The sequence below is a fragment of the Phytophthora ramorum genome (genome assembly GCF_020800215.1).
Source record: "Phytophthora ramorum isolate Pr-102 chromosome Unknown Phyram_PR-102_s0006, whole genome shotgun sequence".
NCBI classification, from domain to species: Eukaryota; Oomycota; class Peronosporomycetes; order Peronosporales; family Peronosporaceae; genus Phytophthora; species Phytophthora ramorum.
Genome location: NW_027150652.1, coordinates 1,180,033 through 1,200,943, shown reverse-complemented (window position 1 = coordinate 1,200,943; position 20,911 = coordinate 1,180,033). Strand labels below are relative to the sequence as shown.

The 20,911-nt window shown below is 54.9% G+C and overlaps 6 protein-coding genes across 6 annotated transcripts; 3 read left to right on the top strand and 3 right to left on the bottom strand.

The window, feature by feature from the left end:
• Nucleotides 1–74: 74 nt before the first annotated feature.
• Nucleotides 75–1,430, top strand: KRP23_7221 (uncharacterized protein; the record flags this gene model as incomplete). The annotated part of the gene is made up of 1 exon (XM_067892509.1): nucleotides 75–1,430. The coding sequence occupies one exon, from the start codon at nucleotides 75–77 to the stop codon at nucleotides 1,428–1,430; it is 1,356 nt and encodes a 451-aa protein (XP_067744382.1).
• Nucleotides 1,431–1,726: 296 nt separating this feature from the next.
• Nucleotides 1,727–4,273, bottom strand: KRP23_7220 (Dynactin subunit 1; the record flags this gene model as incomplete). The annotated part of the gene is made up of 2 exons (XM_067892508.1): nucleotides 1,727–1,795; nucleotides 1,874–4,273. 2 exons carry the CDS (start codon nucleotides 4,271–4,273, stop codon nucleotides 1,727–1,729), a joined length of 2,469 nt encoding a protein of 822 aa, XP_067744381.1.
• Nucleotides 4,274–5,995: 1,722 nt separating this feature from the next.
• Nucleotides 5,996–8,106, top strand: KRP23_7219 (uncharacterized protein; the record flags this gene model as incomplete). The annotated part of the gene is made up of 2 exons (XM_067892507.1): nucleotides 5,996–6,191; nucleotides 6,269–8,106. The coding sequence occupies 2 exons, from the start codon at nucleotides 5,996–5,998 to the stop codon at nucleotides 8,104–8,106; spliced, it is 2,034 nt and encodes a 677-aa protein (XP_067744380.1).
• Nucleotides 8,107–11,155: 3,049 nt separating this feature from the next.
• Nucleotides 11,156–12,029, top strand: KRP23_7218 (uncharacterized protein; the record flags this gene model as incomplete). The annotated part of the gene is made up of 2 exons (XM_067892506.1): nucleotides 11,156–11,174; nucleotides 11,245–12,029. The coding sequence occupies 2 exons, from the start codon at nucleotides 11,156–11,158 to the stop codon at nucleotides 12,027–12,029; spliced, it is 804 nt and encodes a 267-aa protein (XP_067744379.1).
• Nucleotides 12,030–12,111: 82 nt separating this feature from the next.
• On the bottom strand, nucleotides 12,112–12,525 carry KRP23_7217 (uncharacterized protein; the record flags this gene model as incomplete). The annotated part of the gene is made up of 1 exon (XM_067892505.1): nucleotides 12,112–12,525. The coding sequence occupies one exon, from the start codon at nucleotides 12,523–12,525 to the stop codon at nucleotides 12,112–12,114; it is 414 nt and encodes a 137-aa protein (XP_067744378.1).
• A 114-nt stretch (nucleotides 12,526–12,639) lies between these two features.
• KRP23_7216 (Echinoderm microtubule-associated protein-like 5) lies at nucleotides 12,640–20,680 on the bottom strand (the record flags this gene model as incomplete). The annotated part of the gene is made up of 4 exons (XM_067892504.1): nucleotides 12,640–20,109; nucleotides 20,188–20,243; nucleotides 20,309–20,539; nucleotides 20,599–20,680. The coding sequence occupies 4 exons, from the start codon at nucleotides 20,678–20,680 to the stop codon at nucleotides 12,640–12,642; spliced, it is 7,839 nt and encodes a 2,612-aa protein (XP_067744377.1).
• Between the last annotated feature and the right edge of the window lie 231 nt (nucleotides 20,681–20,911).

The following is a 20,911-nucleotide window of genomic DNA, read 5'->3' as shown; positions in this document are numbered from 1 at the left end:
TGGGCGCCATTCGAGATTCTTCGTCGTGGAGCGCACGTCGATTCCCCTTCAGGACCCCCACATACTGCAGCAACATGGCGACTTCACTGGCCACGCTCTCGGCGCGCGTCACGGGCTTCGACTACTCGACGTTCCACGCGTACACGACGGTCGTGACGCTCGAGGGAGCGCGCTGGACGCTGGCGGTCCGCTACAGCAAGTTCCTGGCCCTGTACGAGCAGCTGCGCGCCGCCGAGCGCGCGTTTAAGTTCGACTTCCCGCCCAAGGGCGGGTTCTTCTTCACGCCCAAGCCCGAGGAGCGCCAGGTCCGGCTGGACGCGTTTCTGCAGGCCGTGACCGCCTTCTACGTGCACAAGAAGCAGCCGGAGAAGGTGGCCAAGCTGCTGCGCGAGTTCCTGCAGGTGGGCAAGAACTTCAAGAAGGCGCAGAAGAACAAGCAGGATGAGGAGCAGACGGCCAGCGACGAGAGCGCCAGTGAAGAGCCCATAGAGGAGCCCCAGCCCAAGGAGAAGGTGACGCTGTCGGACAAGGCCCAGGACGGCAAGAAGGCGCTCGTGAATGCCGCTTTCGGAGCCGCCGTCGTGTCCGCCATCAAGGACAACGCCATGGACGCCAAGAAGGTGGAGACCAAGGTAGAGGAAAAGGAGGTCATCGTGGATCCTAAGGTGGAGAAGAAAGAAAAGAAGAAGATCGAGGTGAAGGTGGAACAGCCTAAGGTTGAAGAGGTGAAGGTGGAAACCAAGGTTGAGGAGAAGAAAGAGGTGAAGATCGAGGAGCCCAAGATTGAACATGTCAAGATTGAAGAGCCCAAGATCGAGGTGAAGGTGGAGGAGAAGAAGGAGGTTAAGGTTGAGGAGACCAAGGTGGAAGAAGTTAAGGCGGAGACCCAGGTGGAGGAGACTAAGGTGGAGGAGGTTAAGGTTGAGGCTATCGAGGTTGAGGAGCCCAAGGTGGAAGAGGTGAAAGTGGAGGTGAAGCCGACTACTACTACTACCACGACGACTTCGACGGCTACAGCAACGATCGTGGAGACGAATGTGGAGAGTCAGCCGACGGCGAACAAGACGGTGGTGGGCAAGACGGTGACGATCACAAGCAAGTCGAACGATACGCACACAGTCAAGCTGGAGATGACGGAGAAGAAGGCGTCGGTGGTGACGCTTACGTCCGCGGCTAAGCAGATGGCGGAGGCGGCGGAGCAGAAGCCCAAGAAGAAGAAACGCAGCCACCGCAAGAAATCCATCTCCCAGGCGCCGATTTCGTCGACGTCGAGCGACGGCTTCGAGTCGCCTGATGGCGTGGACGACGTGGCTCGTGTGTCGGAGAGCACCAATCTCTCGGATGCGCAGAAGAAGGCGCGCAACCAACGCCGCAAGGAGAAGCGGAAGAAAAACCAGAAGAAGGTCCACGGCAGGGACCTGAAGGCGTAAGGACTCATGGGCTTGGCCACCAGCACCAGGCGCGTCTTCCATACGTGCGTGTGTGAGTGAGTGAGCATAGCCGACAAAAAAATATCGCGGCCGCAGATCGCTGCGACTGCACGTAGTTAGGATATCTATCGGCGACCGGAGCACCCCAGAGATGAGGTCGTGACGAGGGAGAGTGGACAGCAGCTCGCTGCGTGGGCGCGAGCACAAACACTCGAAGCATTGGACGTTTGCTGCTCCTCCCGATAGTTTATAAGTTGAGCGCACGGCTCGAGATCAAGTTTCAATTTGACATGTATTCAAAAGAACCGGAGCGACATCTCCTTGAGGTCGCGAACTTCGGACTGCAGCTCGAGGCGCTCGTTGCACTGCCAAGCACACAACATATCATGAGTTAGACGGGTGTGATCACTCGGACTTCTTTCACTGTGTACACAAGGACTCACCATCGCCAAGACTTCCTTCCGAAGCTCGTTAATACGTTTCTCGTCACGGTCACGGCGTGCGTCGAAATGCTGAAATTGCTGGTAAAGTTGGCTGTCCTTGTCGGATTCGAGACGCGCTAACCGCTGTCGGAGCTGTGCCATTTCGCGCTCCAGAGTCTGGATCTGGGCGTCTTTAATCTCGAGGATCTTCTCAACTTCACTGACACTGACATTGTCGCGCTGCTGCTGCTTTTCCATCTCCCGAAGCTCCCGTACAAGTTCTCCCTTGGCGGTTAGCTGTCGCTCCAGCCAGAGATTGCCTTCGGTCAGCGCTGCCACCTGCGCTCGTAGCTCCAGCACATTTGCGGCATGCTGCTTGTTGGTAGCTCGTAAAACGGCAACTATGTTCTCGTGGCTCGAGCGCATGGCACTGATCTCCATCTCGAGTTCTGCGATGCGTGATGATCGCGTAGCGGCATTTGCGGTGCTGTTGGAGGTCGGAGACTTTGGCGGTGAGGACGGCGAAGCTGAGAACGAGCTGTAACTCGACCGGCGCTCGATTGGGGAACGCCCTACGTTCATCCGACGGAAGAACAGCGGTCTCTCTCCGGACCCGGCCTCGACCAGCTTCTTGTCCGGAGAAATCGATTCCACCGCGGTGAGTTCTTGGCGACTTCGTGGGGTTTTGTGTAATGTGGTCCCCACCCCTCGTGGTTCGGGAGCTGAAGCTGCTGAAGCCTCGCTGACATCATCTCGGGGGCTCGGTACGACGCTGCCTGTAGGTGAACCCTGGCCGTCTTCACTTCCGTCGTCTGCTGCGTCCATGTGATCAAAGGATAATACCCCGAAGCTGTTTGAGCGTCTAGACGGTGAGTTTTCAGATGACGACGGCGGGGATCCGTCAATGTTGGTACCAGGAACTCGGAAGCTGCTCGGCCGCCCTGTCAAGCGAAAGGAGCGAGTTCTCTCGGATGAAATTGTTGGGCTTACACCGCGTTTGACATCCACGTCTTTGGGGCTGTTACGCCCAGAGTATTGGAGGCGGGGCGTAGTCGACTCTCGAGGCGATGACGCAGGTATGAATTCTGTGGTACCAGCTATCGCACTCATATCAATCGGGGGAACGTGGAAAGCTCTGGTACGTCCCGGAGAAGCTAGTCTGAAGGCATTCTCTGCCGACGGACCTCCACTAGTTTGACTTTCGCTAGGAATGGATACAGTAGCAACGACGTCTGTGTGCTCGGGAGTTACCAAGGCTTGATTGATCGATGGTGCAGCGATGGCAATCTCCACTGGGGCGCTGTCTTTGACAGATGGTGCTAGGAAGTCATCTCTATCGCTGAAAACTTGCGCGCCATTCTCCTCTTTCATGGTGTGTTCATGATTCGCTGCATGTGCTGACGGGCTCCGAATCGGGCTTGTCGTGCCACTATCGGCTGCAGGCTGGACCTCGTTGATTGCATTGGCGAGTGTTGGCGAAGGTGGGGATAGCAGTTTTGAGATGAGCGTCGGCTCTTCATTTTCAACAATCGTTGCAGCGTCAGTGTAGTCTTCTGCCATTGAAAAGTGCTTGGCTGGTGGATACTGGAAGGTGCTGAAGCGATTCGGAGACGTGCTTTCTACCGGTCGGACGGAGCCATCGCTGTTGTCTGGAAACAATGTCTTAAAACTGTTTGTTCGGCGAACGGGGGACGGCTTGGGTGACGACGGAATTGTAGACTGCCTTCTTCTATCGTCGGTCGATGCAGCGAAAGTCTTACTGGTGGGACTTCCCGGACTCTCCGGGGTTGGCAAACCTTGCGAGAAGGATCCAAACCGCCGGAATGGCGATGGCGGCTTCAAACCTGATCTTGCTGTCGGAGACGACGGTGAGCTAGAGGTCGGTGAAGCGACTGGGCTTGCCTCTCTACTCCTGCCTGGCCCCATGGTTCTAAGAGAAATGAAGTCAAGCTGCTTGCGAAACCCCTTGAACGTTTTCATCAACGGTGAGGATGAGCCGTCGATGTTTGTTGGAGCAGGATGGACCATGCTAGCTGCTCCGTACGCGTCTCCCTGTTGATCTGTTGATACGTTGCTGCTGCAACTACTGCTTTCGTCGGTGACTGGGGAAGGTGGACCCTTGAGTACATGGGCAGATTCTTTGACGCAGTAGATCTCCTTCCGGCGCACGAAGGTGCCGTGGTTTGCTGGACAGTAGAAGTACCGGTCTTTCCCCCGCATGCCGTCGTTGTCACCCTTAGGCTCATCCAGAGCCACGCCATACCACTCGCCCGACTCGGTGACGAGTTTCCCAACATATCTCACTGTTCCATTACGTCTTCTAGAGAGCACAACTCGACTGCCAATTGGAACTTTCATTACGGGTGACAAGCCTTGCGCTGCCGTGAGAGACGCCCGCGGTCTGGGGATGCTGGATGCCATGGTTGAGCTAACAACGCAGACAGCAGCAGCTCAGCTTGCTCGAATCTCAGCCGCTCTGGGTTCCGAGACTCGGACGTTCTGTCGAGTAATGCGACGGCTATTTATTCCCTCGGTGCTTATTTTACACTTGTCGTCCTCGAGCATTGGCTGCGCCGAGGCGTGCTCATCGTCTTATGCACCAGCTCGCTCAGCTGCCTCTATTTCCAGGCCGTCTCATTGCCATGGCTTGCCGAGTTTTCAGCAGCGAGAACATGGCTCGATGCACTTGTCGATCATGATGGACTACTGCTTGCTTCTCGTGCCCGCAGTGCAGAGGCCCCCTTGGTCATCCACACTCAGGAACCTTTCAATGCTATAGTAGCGATGTGAAACTTCGATAGGTTAGACACGCAATGAGAATCTCATAATGAGAGTGGGTACTTGGCTGAGACTTGACGGCCAGCTTGGCTATCGGCAGTTGAGCAAACAAACAAGCAAACCAATGGCAGTCTATAATAGTGCACTTGGACGCCGCCTCGTATGGCAACGAGCAAAAGCAATCTATGAAACAACTTGGAAAAACTAGAAACAATTTCATTGTGCTCTGTTTCTTTTATGACATACTTGAGTTGCTACAGGATTACACGCACTGAGAATCGACAAACAACACGAAGAGCCCCAGTGCTCTAGAGCTAGGCGAAGGCCCCGCTCGGGCCTTCGGGTACATTAAGTATTGTGATGTCCACACACGTACATTTCAAGATTTGTCCAAGGCTCTCTGGGCTGATGAATGACGTTGCTAACAAACGCCTCAAACTTGCACTTGATTGCTGGTGATTTGAGTCCAACACCTGCCAACTATTAATAACTGGGCTTGCTGGTGGCCATTATTGATGGGTGTGCCGCGGTGAACTGCTTTTGGTTTCAAGAGCTCGAAAGTGTTTGTGGGTCGCAACTGCGTTGCCAACACTGCAACTGCCCTCGAAACGACGGCAGAAACAAGTGCTGCAGCAAGAAATGTCGAAAGCGGCGTAATTTCATGCGCAGCGCGGTAACTCGCGATACACTTTTAGAAAGCACGTCGCAATGGACGCCAAAACAGCTAGCCGCCTGCCCGCTTAAGAAGGGTGGGGGCTATAAATTATTTGTCTCTCACTGCAAGCCGGTCCCAGATAAAATGAAGGGCAACGCCGCCTCGCAAAGCGCCGAGACGCCCGCGCAGCAGCCCGAAAGGTTTTGGTCGTACAGGTGGTTCGCTGACGATTTGGCTGTAAGCGATTTATACGATTTCACTTGTGAAATCTCGCGGCGACATGCATCTTCTCGTATCACATGCAGCATCGGAGGAGTCCTGCCAGGACCGACAACATCGATCCTGCGAGCTGTGCAGGCTCCAAAGCCAGCCCAGCATTTGTGCCACCGTGGATTTTGACTGTAAGCTGCATGCCTTTACTGCCTCTCCTCTACACTGGCCTGAACCTGCATGAAACCATCAAACGCCAGAATAAATGATTGCGTCTCACACAAGACCAACACATTTCGAAGTAAATCGATTCATACAGGTTCTCATGAATACAACAGTATCTAAAACCATCACGTCTTCTGACAGGTTCCTTTTTTCCAGGATTATCCCTATCACATTCGATTCCGTGCAAGAATAACCTCCTCTCTTCATGCTGCCCAGGGGTTACATACAATTTCACTGCTTACTCAGCACGCCACTCGCAGATCTCCCAGCCGCTCATGCACTCGCCCGGCCGCTTCCGCGCCGCGTCGCGTTCCGCCCCACGCCACCTGCCGCGCTGGGACGCCCCAGACCCGAACGACGACGACGACTCGTTCCTGTCCGCCAGCGACCTGGTCAAGACGCTGCAACCCGTGCCGCGCCGCAGCAGCCAGAGCCGCCGCCCCATGACCGACCGCCGCTGGGCCCCACCGCGTACGAACCTGCGAAACATTATCGCGAACCGTTACCGAGACGTTGATTGATTTATAGAAATCCTATTGTGTCCACAGCCATGGAGACACCGATGGGGTTTAACGACTGGTCCTTCGACGGGCCGCCACCGGCCGAAGACGCACGAGCAGGAGCCGCGGACCGCTCCAGGGCTCCCAAGAACGGCGTCATGCGTGGACCCAGGAGCTTCCCGGGGGACCAATTGGACCTCGACCCGGACATGCTGCAGGACGGCGAGGACTACGAGGTCGCCAGGACCAGAGCCATGTATGACGTGGAGCCCCGCCACAGTCAGGCCCAGCTGCAGCGCTACCAGCAGCAGCAGAAGCAGTACCAGAGGGCCATGCAGAGAGAGTTCGGGGGAGATTCGACGCAGCTCTACAGACGTGCAACCAGCCACCCGGAGCACGAAATTTACGTGCGAGAGGCCAGAGGACGAGAACCGCTGGACGACCTGCCGTTTGATCCGCCACGACGGATCCCAAGGAGCACCCCACCCCCGGCAGTGGCCACGTCGTCGCCCCTGGTGTCTTTTGGATTGCGCCCCAATGGACTCATGAGAGATACCAGAGCGATGCAGAATCGACGCTACCATGCGCATTCGCCCTCCACGCACAGCCCGAACTATGGACCGAGAGTGGACGAGTTCCCACTGGAGCCAGCCATGCTGGAAATGTACCAAGATGAAATGGACTCACCGCCCACTGCAGCGGGATCGATGTCGCGACGACGGGGGTATGCACCGCCTCAACAGCAGCATCGGATCCATCAGCAGATGCCGAGAAGACGGCAGTCGATTGAACATTTGGACGATGACCTGCTGAACAACCGACGGCCCTTTCACGACGCGGGCTTGCCGCGAGATCGGCGGGGCGTTGAGAGTCGTGGGGTATACGAGGAGTTGGTGCCTACGCCCACTACTGCTGGTGTCGCCCAGAACCACGGCTTTGGAAACCTCACGCCTAGTCGGGAAGACGATGATTTGGTTGCAATCGCTGCGATCAATGGCGCCTCAGCGAGTCGGCCAGGACAAAGTCGACCGATTGATCGTGTGCAGAAGCTCAAGCGATCACGTCCAGACGATCCGCCGACACCTGCTTCGTCAGTCTCAGTGACGGACGAGCCTAAGGCAACAGCAAAAGCTGCCAAAGCGAAGAGGAAACAAACTGCTGCTTCCAATGCCTCAAGCATGAACACCGAAGGGAAGGACAGAGAATCGCAACCCAAACGCCGATGCGGACGCAAGAGCATGAACTACTCCTCGGAGCAGAAGCGCGAGCGCAATCGCGCGGCCGTCAAGAAGTGCCGCCAGCGTCAGGCGCTGAAATTGGAGTATCTGCAGCACAAGGCGGAGTCTCTCGCCGCAGAGAACCAGGCTTTATCGGAGATGCTAGTGAAGAACACGGAGCTGGACGAGGAACAGCGTACGTCGTTGACGCGCGGCATTCAGATGGACATTCTGCTCAAGATCAAAGAGATTTTCACTCAGAGTCTTCCCAAGGACTTTGTGCTTGACGCAGACTCGATCTGGGACTTAAACTCGGTGCTGGCCGTTTCGATGCCGTCGCGCTGCTACTACGGCATCGAGAGTATCAAGGACTTCTGGCGCACGTCGCTGCGTATGCGCAACAAGGGCAAGATCCGCTCGTTCTGGGCGTGGCTATTCCGCCTGCCACCAGGCGACCGCTTCTCGGAGTTTGACATCCAGCCCTTCTCGCCAACGTCCAACCTGTACTTTATTTCGTGGACCACCAAGTCGACGCCGCCGCTTGCTGGGTCCATGGTCATCATGTTCGGCAATGGCCACCGCGTGACGCTGCACGTCGAGTGCTTCGGCTGGCTCATTTGGCGCTACTTGCTCACGAACGAGCCGTTCCCGGAGCCACCGTTGGAATGAGCCACCAACCACAATACCTTGAGTCGTGGACGTCGGTGTGAGTTCAACAAGAGGCGGCCGCTTCAGGAAGAAGCGAAAGGCTACGGCGCGGCCACAAGCAAGAAGGGAAGTAGTCGACAGGAGTCGGGCACGAGAGTGTGAAGTAATTTTTTAGCTAACAGAAAAAAAAAACATTTGAACTTTCACGCCTGACTTGAAACGACCTGGAGCAACGTCGTTGAGTATTTCGAGTACAGTCTCTGCTATCCTTGGGCGATCGACCGTGATTCTTGCAGACTTGAACCGCAACACGAGGAATGGATGGCTAGTACTGAGGTAGACAACAAGGAAGGACAGCAGGAAGAGGTCGGCGGAGATGCCGTCACAAAGGTTGCGACAGAGCCTGCCGACGATGATAATCCCGTCCAGATTGACTGTTCACCTGCTACAGGAGAAGTACTACCAACGAAGAGTGCTGTGCCAGCGGAAGTCCCTGCAGACTCAAACTCCGACGAACTGTGTGAATCAACAGTGAATCAAGACGGCGAAGCGCAGTCAAATGCTGCAAGTGCTTTATCTTCCCCTCCTCTAACCGCAGACCCGGTTGAATCAGTTCCACCTTCAAACGACGAAGAACTTCTGACTGTACCTGAGGGAAACATAGTGAAAGAAGAGCCTCCACAACGTGAAGCAGTGCAACCGAAAAACGCTGATAATGCTTCAATAGCGCAGGAGCCTTTGCAGGTTCAGAGTGAAAAGGCCAAAGCAATAACTGAATTGATTGAAGTCGCGACAAACCCAAGTGAAGAGATTCCGCCTCCCTCCGAGCCAACACTTACTGCTCTACCAGGTAATTCAGTCGAACCGACTGAAGCAGTCAACGAGCAGCAACCCTTTAGAGAATCAACTCAACAAAGCGCGCCACTGGAGAATACTGATGCTGAGGAGCACAATGAAGCGGAGTTGACACCCCAGCAGAGCTCCGAGTCTCTCGCCACTAAACCAACCGGTTTCATGGAGTCATTGACAGCGAACTTTGCTCCTGACACGAAGGCGATGTGGGCTCAAATTTTCGGCCCTCGTTATGATGAAGGCGATGTCGATGACGACCCACCTACGGACAACCAAACGTCTGCGAGCTCTCCCAGAGATTCCGTCTCATCGAAGAGCTCACTGCAAGCGAAACTTAACCGAGAGAAAAAACTAGACGAGCAAATTCAGGCAAGCCAACGGCGATATCGCGAGCGAGTTCTGCGTAATGCTGCTGCAAACAACACGGCAACAAGGCGGGGGCGAATCAAGGCCTCTCGACAGCCTAAATCACAACCTCCGACTGTGTCTCCCTTCGAACTAGCTGGTCTATCGCTAACCCAAGTTCGTTTTTGTACGGAGAAAGCGCTGGACGAAACGTGCAAATGTTTTCGCCATCTTCACGCTGCAGCACTGGAAGAAGTTGAAGATCCTGTTAACCCCCCGGTGCAAGGCGTTTTTGTCACGCAATGGGAACTCGAACATCTTCTCCGCGAGTTGCTTGACCCTCAAGATGGTGCATTGTCAAACCCCAGAGGAACTTTGACCGCTCCTCTTGGCTTTACACAAGTTAGTTCGTTTGCTGAAGGCGTGTCGATGAACACGCAGTTACAAGCGAGTTGGATTCTACCGTTCGGACAATTACCGCAACTTCGAAGCTTAGTAATGAAGATCACAAAGCGACACCTGAATGCGGACAAGCTGGCAATTGTAAACCAACATCTCCGGAAGCAGCTCACATTATCGCCCCTTTCGGCCAAGCTCCAGAGCTTGGTGGTACAGCTTTCCAATCATCATCTCAAAGAACCGTTCGATGTGCCGCCAGGACAGAAGCTACGATCGCCCGAGGAACTTGCTCACGATCTGCTAGGCTGTATCGCTATAAGCGAAGCAACAATGGTGACAGAAGAGCACGACGATTACAAAGACTTCATGATCTCCCTACCGGTAAGTGCGTTTGTTGTGTTTCAATCCATTCAGAAAGATCAGCGCTCAGAAACGTGCTGTTGATGACAGGTAGAGCTCATTGCAAAGACCCAGCTGTCAAGCGTGATTTGTGCACAACGACTCGTCTTTTTTCGCTTCTTGGTCGAAATAGTAGCGGCAGAGCGAGCACGACTCCAGGCGAAGTCAACAGAGTCATTTCCACCTTCGCTGCCGGATCAAATTCCAGCAAAACGAAAGACAAGTGCTGGTAGGCGCTCAAGAAGATCCTCCAAAGTCGTTGCTTCGGTAGAATCAGAGACTACAGAGCAGAGCTCTAAAAAACCCACTGAAGCCGGAGTGACCGCATCTGTCGAAGCAGCTCATGGGAGTTTGCCAACCGCGTCTGATGGAGGCGTCAACGAGTCACCTTCTGAAAGCGATCCGCTCCAGGAACCATCAATGACTGAGGATATCGGTGACGAGTGTGAGAAACCTGCAAGTCAACTACAGCAGCAACTTGAGTCGGCTATAGCTCAGCTCCGTCAAATATTGCCAAGCATTGATTCAGATGTCGACACTGATGCGAAGGTCTTGACGTTGAATCCAGCAATCCGTGCCACATACCTCGCTGCTGTAGCTTGCTATGAGAGTGTCCTCCTAATGGTACGTGGACACGCTTGCCATGGATAGTGGTGCTTTGCCTAATTACGGCCTCGCTTGTACAATGGAGCAGCTAGAAAACAACATCGACGTTGACACTGCGATGTCTGGGAAGCTGAGGCATTTCATCGATGCACTACAAACAATCCAGATCCAAACAACCGATCAAAGGTTAACGGCCCCCATCTCCCCACAGTCTCGAGATGAAAACCCGGTTTACCCGCAGCTCGATGCACCTCGATTCCCACCGCCATACCCGGAGTCAACAGTTTCAGACGAATGTGATGTCCAAAGTGAAAGCAATACAGCTCAATCGCACTTCCCACCGCCATACGCAATCACAACACCGTCGTACTGGGCATTCTCGCCATCCATTCCTGAGATCAAGTCTAGCATCGCCAAATTAGCGAGCAAGTCACCGAGAAACAAATCCGCCGACCTCCGTTCACACTTCATGTCAAAGGTGGCTCCAGGTAAGACACGAGCTCACGCGAATGAGAAATATCTCTTGCACTTACTGGGATCGCCTTTGATATTCCTTAGGTGTGGGCGCGTACGACATCCAGCAGGGCGAAAAACTCACGTTCCAGCAAGGACCGAGCTATTCTTTCGGATTGACAGGAGACGAGAAGTCTAGCGTAGGACGTACGGCCTCTGGCGCTGCACTGCCTCAAGCCAGCACAGGAAAGCCAGGCGCTCGATCAACCCTACGCCAGCGAATGAAGTCGTCACTGGCCTTCGTGCCTCCAATTCTGCTTCAAGCGGAGGACAACCGGCAATCAGCCGATTCCAGAGTGCACGCTGCGTCTCAGTACGACGACAGTCATCTAAGGGTGAGCAGAAACGACGAGCTATTGGACGATCTCCCACCGCACTACGGGGAAGGAGATGAAGCTCTTGCTGAAGAACCAGAAGAAGTTGAACAGACTGTCGAGACTGAAATGGACCGTGCACTTCGACTTCAACAGCGACTTTTCATGAGCGAATTCGTGCAGCAAGTGGTCTCGAACCAGGACATTCCGTCCCACTTCGTTCCCAGAACCAAGCACAGCACTGACCATACTCGTCGACCCACCAAGTCCGAGCCCTACTGGGCCACCAGCGAGGTCTCTCCAGGCATTGAGCGGTTGCTGCACCGACAGCGGCGAGCTCCGTCCAAGTCTCGCACGTCCAGTGGTTCCGTGCCCGCATTTCGACCATCCAAACGTGTCGTGAAGAAATCCCCACCCTCCCCTCCCCCACGTCGGCAGCTCGACAACGACCAGCACCTCGCGTGGGCCGCACGCATCAGCGAGCTGTACCAAGCACCCGCCGCAGAGCAAAGTTGAATATACCGACGTTTTTGAGCCCCGTCCACCTGTAAATCTCGCTTGCATTGCATGCAAACACTGGTTTGCCTCTCGTAACTCTTTAGCTAACGTGGAATAACGACAGGAAGAGCTGCAGTTCCTTGGTGTCGCTCGACTTGGTCTCGTCCCGATTTTTCTTGCTCGCGGGCTCTTTTTCCTTTGGCAAAGGTCTAGCGTAAGGTTGTTGCCTTCTCTTTGATCTGCTGATCTGGTGGTGACTTTGGCGACGCTGTTTACTGCCGCTTCCGGCCCCGGAAACTTCGTTTTGGTCCTCGTCGTCGTCGCTGTCGGCCATGAACGTCGCCATGGCCGCCAGCTGCGCATTCTGCGTGAAATTGGCCGGCAAGTGGTCCATGAACAAGAGCGGCATCTCGTCTTCATCCTCTGCGGCGTTCGCATTGATATCGCGCGTGGTTGGCGCTGTAGCGGCGTGTGCAACAGAGTCCTTGGTCTCCATTGTGGTGTCGCTCTCCATTATCAAGAAGAAGGGGTAATACAGTAATTAAAGGTATACTGACTCTTGAATATGTGATAATTGTTATTATCACTATATAGAGATATGTGCGTTATTGATGGACATCGGTGGACATTACATTGCAGTGCTTGTTGCCGTGCGAGGCGGGAGACGAAATTGACACACGACGCGATCGGCGCCTCCGGATGAAAGCAGGAAGTGCTCGTTCTTGGTGACGGCCCAGTTGGTCACGGGCGTCGCGTGGCCGTCGACAGCCATCGCGGATCCATTGAAGTCTTCGCTCTGCGTCGTGCCATTCACAAGGGACGGATAACGTTTGGATTCCCAGTGAACGTCACGCACTTGGACGGCAGGAAGTGTCCTCCAGGTCCCAAGGTCCCAGAGCCGGAGCTCTGGGTCGGTACTCCTACTACTGCACAGCACACGAAGCAGCGGTCGGTCTCGAGCGAAGTCGAGTCTAACGGCGTCTGCACTCTGCGTAGCTCCTCGTAACACGGTGATCTTGCGGTAACTGGCTGCATTGTAAACGTGTACGCTGCCATCTTGACACCCCACAGCAAGCAACTTCCCGTCGAGTGAGTACTGCAGACTCAAGACGCCGTGACCTTGCTGTCGCTCTTGCCAGCAGCTCCACTGCGTAACGACAGCATCCAAGGCTGTGGTGAGAACCCGAACGACTCCGTCCAAAGTACCCACCGCGAGGTGTTTGCCGTCGGAGGAAAAGGCTACCGCGCGCAGTTCATCGTTTCCACGTCTGCCCGTCGCGAACCGCGAAGCAGACTCCCAGCGGTGGAAAGCCAGCAGCGAGCGAGTCGCTGCGTCCCAAAGCCGCACAGTGCCGTCGTCTCCAGCGGACGCAAACTGCGCGCGTTTGCAGGGATGCACAGCTAGACCGCATAGTTGACCGTTGGTATGACCACGAACGTACACGTGAAGGCGCCAACCTTTTCCGGAAAGTGTCTTCTGCTGCGACGAAGCAGCCTCCACGAGCTCACAAACTTCACTCCCTGACGTTGTGAACAGCACATGGCCATCACGAACGGCTAGAGACTGAAGCTTTGTGCTTGTCAGCGGGAGCAAACCCAGACCCACATCATTGAGCTGCGCAATGTCGGCTACCACACGAACAAGCTCGAGCTGAGAATTCCAGACACAGATACGGGAATCGGCACCTGCTGAATACAGCAGCGATTGCTTCCGATCGACGGCCAGGGCAGGAATCGGGGCGTCTCCATGAGCATCTCGTCGCACAACCGTACACACACGGTCTTTCCAAAGGTACAAACTCCCATCTGCCTGGCTGGACACGCCAATTCGAGCTCGGCCAGGGATGTGCGCGATCTGCAGCAATGTGGCCTGCGGATTGCACTCCTTGTGGCTTGTTAGAAGCCCGGTTTTTAGGCCGATCGGGCGTGTGTCTTCATCACCACCTCGACCCGTACTTGTCGTGCCTTGCTGCCAGAACAAAATGTGTTGATCCCCGCACGTCACCAGCTCGCCGTCCTCGCCGAAGCTCAAGCCCCACACCCTCCGAGTCGACGTCTTGCAGGTCACTAGTAAAGTCGCGCGAAGCCGTCCTCCTTCACTCTCACCCCCAGAGATTGCGTAGATAGCCAAAGTGTGATCCGACTCCATACCGATCGATGCAAGTCGATGACCATCGGGGCTAAAGTCTAGCAGCAACACACCAGGCCGATGCTTCGTGGCTACTCGAAGGACTGTGCTGCCGCTGTTTGCATCCCATATCACGATTTCGGGCATCTTTTGAGCTTGAGACGGCCACGGAGCTACCACGAGGCACTCACCCGAGGCGACCAGGTCTCCTTTCGGATGCACAGCCATCGCAGATATCACGGTGTGGCGTCCAGAGTCGGCATTGTAGTTGAGTAGCTGCGTTTGCGTCTTCGTGTTGTACACAACGCCGCAGGCTCCAGCTGCATACACAATTTCCCAAGCATCGTCGGCGTAGAAAACGTTTCGACTGCCTGTGGCACCAAGATTAAGGCCGTAGACAAACTCCAAGTTGAGCCATTCGTCACTGACGAGTGAACTATCTGTTGCTGTCCACTTGTCGTCTTCCTCTTCAATCTCTTGGGGTTGCTGAAGGCTCTTGAACACTGGTTCTCTGGTACGTTGAGCTCTGATACACTCCTCGAAAAGGGCCCGGTCAGCAGGACTAGTGTACCAGCTCGGGCTAGACTCCAAGGATACTGCAGATTTCAGTGCAAACCGTTGCCGCAGACGCAGTTCATCGTCGTAATCGGTCTTCCACACGACCACCTGCGTGGACCCACTCGAATTTCTTGCGAGTGCTACGACAAACGCGTTTGCAAAGCTGAAAGCTACTCGACGTATCTGGGAGCCTCGAGAAAAACACCCTGTGTACTCTTTCGTGACAACCGCGGGGTCGATGGAGCCGTCCGGCTCTGATAAAATCGCAGGGGTGGTGACATCTCCACGGGTGAGCGGGTACCAAGCAAGCATTAAATGACCATCATCAAGCCCCACGACTATCGTTGGCAGCGGGGAGCTCCAATTCTTCGTATTGGAAAGAGCACTGCCGGAATCTTTGGCACTCGCATTTCCTTCACTGTTGATGCGTACCAAAGACGTCGTCTTTCCGATTCCACAACATTCCGCAAGTCCCTCAACTGGACCTGAAAATGTTGGGGTCCAAGAAGCCCACACATCGTCCAGTAGTCCCCAACCTGCTGACGTATCTACGGTGGGAGCACCATTTCCATTTGAAGACGGATTCTTCTGAAGAGCCCACCGGAGAAGTTGTCGAGCACTACTTGACGTCGCAGATTGAAGCCACTCGCCATCCAAAGAGAAGTCCAAAGCCTCGATTGGAGCTGTATGACCTACAAAGGTGTGCTCCAACGTATACACTGGCAGTGAAACATTCGCTTCTGTGTTTTCCCAAGAGTAAACGTAGATATTGTAGTCCCGACAGGCTAGCGCCAGCCAATTTCGCCTTGCATTCGACCCTGCTTGACCACATAACGGAGAGTACTTCACCAACGTACACCACTTCGGAAAAGCAACACTCCTTGTCTGTCCGTTCGAACTGTTTTCGGTGTCGCCACAAGCGAAGTGAAGAATTGGCTCGAGTGTCGTCCCGTCCAGAATCGCAACAGTGCCATCGACAAGGGACACTGCTAAGTGATCCCCTGTGGCACTCCATGCTAGCGCTCGTGGAGCACTTGGCATTGCTTGCTGGTGTGACAACAGATTCGTGTGAAGGTTCCAGGCGTACACGTGGCTGTCAGCGCTAGCAGACGCCCATCGTAGATCTCTAGGATGCAGCGCTATGTCGTTTATCTCACTGCTGAAGTTCAAAAGAACTCGCCTTTTCTCGCCAATTTCAGGCGGTACAGCTGCAGTTTGGTTCGTAGAATCCTCAAGAATCGACTCGAGATCAACAGAAAACACTTCCCCATTGTTCAGTATGACGGCTGCTACCGCTGCATCATCCAGTAGGCACATGCTCTGCACGTATGCTTCATCAATTGGAGGTGGGTAGTTGAAAGGCGTGCTGTTAAACAGTGGCGACAATGAGCTGGCAGAGGTAGGCTTTGCACCATCAATCACCGCGACGACACGCGTGAGCTGCAGGAATGTGTTCGCCTGAATTCGATTCCCTGTTGTTCTGGCTCCAAGGGTGGGACTACGTGGAGTTGTGTACTTCCAAACCACGAGCGATCCGTTGCGTAAGGCGCCTAGCACCACCTGTGAAGCTTGCAAGTGCTTCAACTCCACAACTCCATCGCCGCCCGAACTATGTCTGGCCGTGCTCGATGCGTGAACCGTGTGAGCTGCTACTCCGCTCTCCCAAAGAACGACAGAACCATCTTCGCCTCCCGTCAACACGAAAGGAGTAACGTGAGCAGCACACATCATGGTTTGCACTAGCGCATGGCGACCGAACACGCCTTGCTGAGCTGTCACGTGCCCTGCCGCCGGGTTCAACTGCCAGAACGTAACATGGTCAACCCCACCGCTTACAAATTGCACTCCAGTGTCTGATGATCCTGCAAATTTACCGAAGAGAACGGGTAGGCGCGTCATAGTCGTGTGCGCCAAAGTGAGCTGACGCTTCCAAGCGTAGAATACCAGCGTATGCACGTGACTGTGAGCACTTTTCCAGATAACTGCAGCCAAGTCGCTCTGAACGTTACGAGAACTACTGTCGCTGGAGTCACAAAAGTCCACGCTGATGAGTGTTTTCTTGTCATTTGCCAGCGTGGAGGGAATGACGCTCGCCTTGAGTGTCGCGACTTGGTGGAACGATTCACCTGCAGAACCACCAGAAGCAGGAGACTTTTCCGTGCGCAGAAGCACAACGCGGTCGTCTCGCCGGCTTCCAACAGCTAGTACAGGTTCGGACGGGTGTTTGACAATGCACGACACTGAGTGCTGAAGTCGGGAGGTGACCACGCGCTGTCGAGTTCCAAAGACATTTAAATGCCGCACAACCAGTAGTGGCCCCACTGCATACACGTAGGATCCGTTCCCAAGACACGCTAGCGACTGGTTCACGCTCATGCTGCGGTGGTTGAAGCCGTACACGTACGACAAAGTCAGGGCTAGATCGGGCGCTTCAGAGCGCTGCATCGAACTTGAGCTTTCAGAGAGGCCTCGCACAACTACAGCACGGGAGGCATCTCCACCTGTCTTTCGTGTCACAACTCGCCGGGGTGGAAGTGCGTCCTGCTCTCCGTCGTCGTCACTTGACAATTCATAACCGAAGTACATGTCTTTCAGTCCAAGCATCTGCAATCGTTTACGAAGTGCTTGGTCATAGCGGCAGGCAGGTCGAGGCTGCACGTCGCCGAGCTCCTTCCCCACGCGCCACTGGCAAATTGCTTGACCGAGTTGGCTGCTCGTGATAACGATACTCCCCCGGAGAGCGAAGTCTCCGAACAATGGAGGTTGACACGAAGGTGAGCAGAATAGCGAGGCCTGCTGTGCAAGGTGCGCTTTAGGCACACTCCTGGACAACCAACAATGTTGGGAGCTGTCCCCAGCAGTTGAGGCCAGAGGCGGACACGGGAACGGTGTCAGGTGGATATCGCCATCGCTGTTGAGGACAAGTGCCAAACCTCGAGTAGTGTTACCCACGACGCAGCTTCCACCGTCACTTCCTTGGGAGTCGATCGGCAGTCCTCCAACGTTCCATCCGATAGAAGTGCTATGTGTATACCATTGCACGTCACGAAGAATGGTCATTGAAGTCACGCGTGTACCCGCGCGTTGGCGGAGGTCCCAGAAGTACAATGTCGAGTTACCATGCTGCGTTCGGAGGAAAGCGCCATCGACGCTGAAGTCTAGCGCGTGAGCGGGTGTTATCTCGCGCGAACTCTTGGCAGTATCATCGCCCGCTTGAGGCTTCAGAAGCATGTACCGAGAAAAGCGTCGACTTGCAGGCTCAAGTCTGTACAGGTAGACGAGTCCATTGTCTCGTGCCACTGCAAGCAACGGCTCCGCTTTCAAAGGCCCAAATCGCATCGCAATCACAGCTGAGCTCGTGTTTTTCATCGTGGTCTCAATTATCATGCCACTGCTCGATGCTGCACCAGCGCGCCGCGCAAGCATCACGGTTCCATCTTCGCTGCCCACAGCGAGACGCTCTCCATCACTACTGAACTCCAAAGCGCTAGGAGCTGCAGCAGCTCCAGGAAAGCGCAGGTGCTGAATAAATGACCGACGACGGAGGCTCCAAAGTTTAACAAAGCGTTCTCCGACACCGCACGAAGCAAAACAGCCACCGGTTGTACTCGCAGTAGCAATACTACGCGTAGGCTGTCCATTATGTCCGGAAGCAACAATGGTCCATCGAAAAGTATTGTTTGGGCTTCTTGCTCCAGTTTGGTTGGAGGAAGGGGCTGGTACTTGGTCATCAATCTCGAAAATGCTCCCTGCTCGAGTTGCAACGAGGAAACGTCTCCTTAGGGCGTCATAATCCAGGGAAGAAATGCGAAAGTCGTCACCTTCCAGTATGTTTTCAGGTCTAGCGGGTGGTAAAGACTTCTGAGAAGACGACGCGGTCGCCTCTGGGACTTGAAGCAGAGCGTGGAGATCGAGGGATTGTCCTATCGGGCGTAGAGTGGAGTCCCATTGCTTGATCTGGCCATCCTTGCCAGCGGAGAAAAGAACCATCGACTGGCAGGACAGCAGACACACGTTGACGCTGGTCTGGGTATCATGCGCTTGAATGCAGCGCGTTAAAATGTGGCGTTCAAAGAGTAATAGCTCGCCACGTGCTGTTCCAACAACGGCAGTTTGTATGCCGTAGTACACTGCGCTCAAGCACGCTGGTACCGTGTGCAATGGAGGGTCGACGGCCCCGTGCCAATGCGGCTTCTTGTGCTTGAAAAAGCGGCCACCGACATGATGAAACACGACAAAGTGTGCCCCAACGACGACGATCTCGTCGCCGTCTTCGTTCAGAGCAAGTGCAAGCGGCCGTTTGCCGCTCCCACTGGTTCTAGCTCTCCTTCCCGTTGCTGCAGGATGAGCCCGGCCGGATACTGCGACAGCCTCTTTTTGCCAGTTCCACAAGGCCATGGATGCACCATCGTCGCTACCGATGGACGCAATCAACGCTTCGGTTTCTTGCGGCTTCTTCTTCATCAAGCTGCTACTCAGTACCGCCGATGAATTTCCACCTGCGCCACTGCGTTCCCCGAGTGACAACGCTTGCGTCTGTCGAAGTGTGGCGGTAGCTGCTGAGGCAGGGGCAGGAAAACTAACGTGAGCGACTCCCGCTGGATGAAAGTTGCGCAGGACTGCAAGGCACTGAAGTGTACGAGCATTCCACACGTGGATCTCGGAGCCGCCTTTGTTATCTGCCGTACTGGAAGCGCACGCATCTCCCGTTGCAACGATCTCCCCGCTGGCGTTCACATCTAGACATCCAATCGGGCGCCGGTGTCCTTGATAGTAGCGCTGCTCGTGACGTTCGGAACTATACAATACGACGTAGCTTCCAACAAAATACACTGCTTCGCCTGTTGCTAGCAGCCGACACGCGTTTCGGGCTGAAGGTCCGCTGGTGCCGTATACCCAATCTAGCTGCAAGTTCGCAGGCGGTGGCATTCCATTCTCCTTGCAAGCTGATGTGCCACCGTTCTGCTGCGCTGTGGGCTCAATCATCCATGGTGGCGGGAGCTCCGCCCACTTTCGGTTGTTACCAACCTGTGCTGCACAACCTGCATCTTGACTTTTATCGGAACTTCTCAGATCCTCCGCGTCCAGATCCGAGTCGTCGTCACTGCCACCAGGGAGTGAGAGTGCATCCTCAAACCCCACCGCTTTTTCAGCGATGAGTCGAAAGCGCTCAACCTGCAGCATGAACTCTCGGTTGCTGCGAGCCCACGCGATAAAGTCTTCAAACCGGAGCACAGCCGTCGCCGTGTCCACGTGCGTAAAAGCGTTTTCTGCGAGACCAAGACATAGCAGCATAGCTTCCATGGAGCTGCTCGGGGCTGCCGCGGACGGTGCTGCGGTAGAAGACGAGTTTTCAGGGTCTCCTCCCGTTAAAAGCGTCATGCCGATCAAAACCGACTTCATCAAAAGTGCCTACAACCAAAAGGGACGCGAATGTGAGCACAACTAGCACCGCGATCTTAGCAGCAGGATGCGAAATCGGACACCAACCAGCTCAGCCAGCGATAATGAGCCATTGTGGTTGAAGTCAAAGAGATCGAAGGTGACTACGAAAACGAACACACAGAACGGATCAGCCTGAAACTAATGGATGTCGTAATACTAGACGTACATCTGGCCTTGTCCTCGAACGATGCGCGGCACACGCAAGCCAGTGCGGCGAGCAGTTCGAGTCCGTCGACGCGGCCGTCGCGGTTGGCGTCCAGAACCTCGAAAACCTCCTCGATCCCGACACTTTCGGGCGCCTTGAGCAGCAGGAGGCTCTCGAATTGGCTCGCAGTGACGGCAAAGCCGAAGGTTTTCTTGAAGCGGCGATGCAGCTCCTCCACGTCGGCTAGCGTCCCTGTTCACAGTTGCGTGAGTTCGTAGTTGGCATCAAAAGCTCCAGGTGACAGAACGCACATCTGGCAAAGTCCCTCGTCTCGCGACGCAGCTCCACCTCGGCGTCCACGAGGCGGAACTGGGTACCATTCGCCCCCCCCATCGCTCGCAGACTGGGTCCCAGTGCAATGTACTAAAAGTATCTTTTGACTGCGTCCTTTGAAGATGGAACGATCAACGCCACAAACCCTAGCAAACGACCACGTTGAAGTTGAAGGAGTCAGCGCTGACTCGGCCTTCAGCTTTTGGCAATCGAACTTTTGGCAATCGAGTTCGTGGTTGACGCTGCTCACTCTCGACTACAGCTTAACTCAAGCAGGAGGCTGCAGCCTGA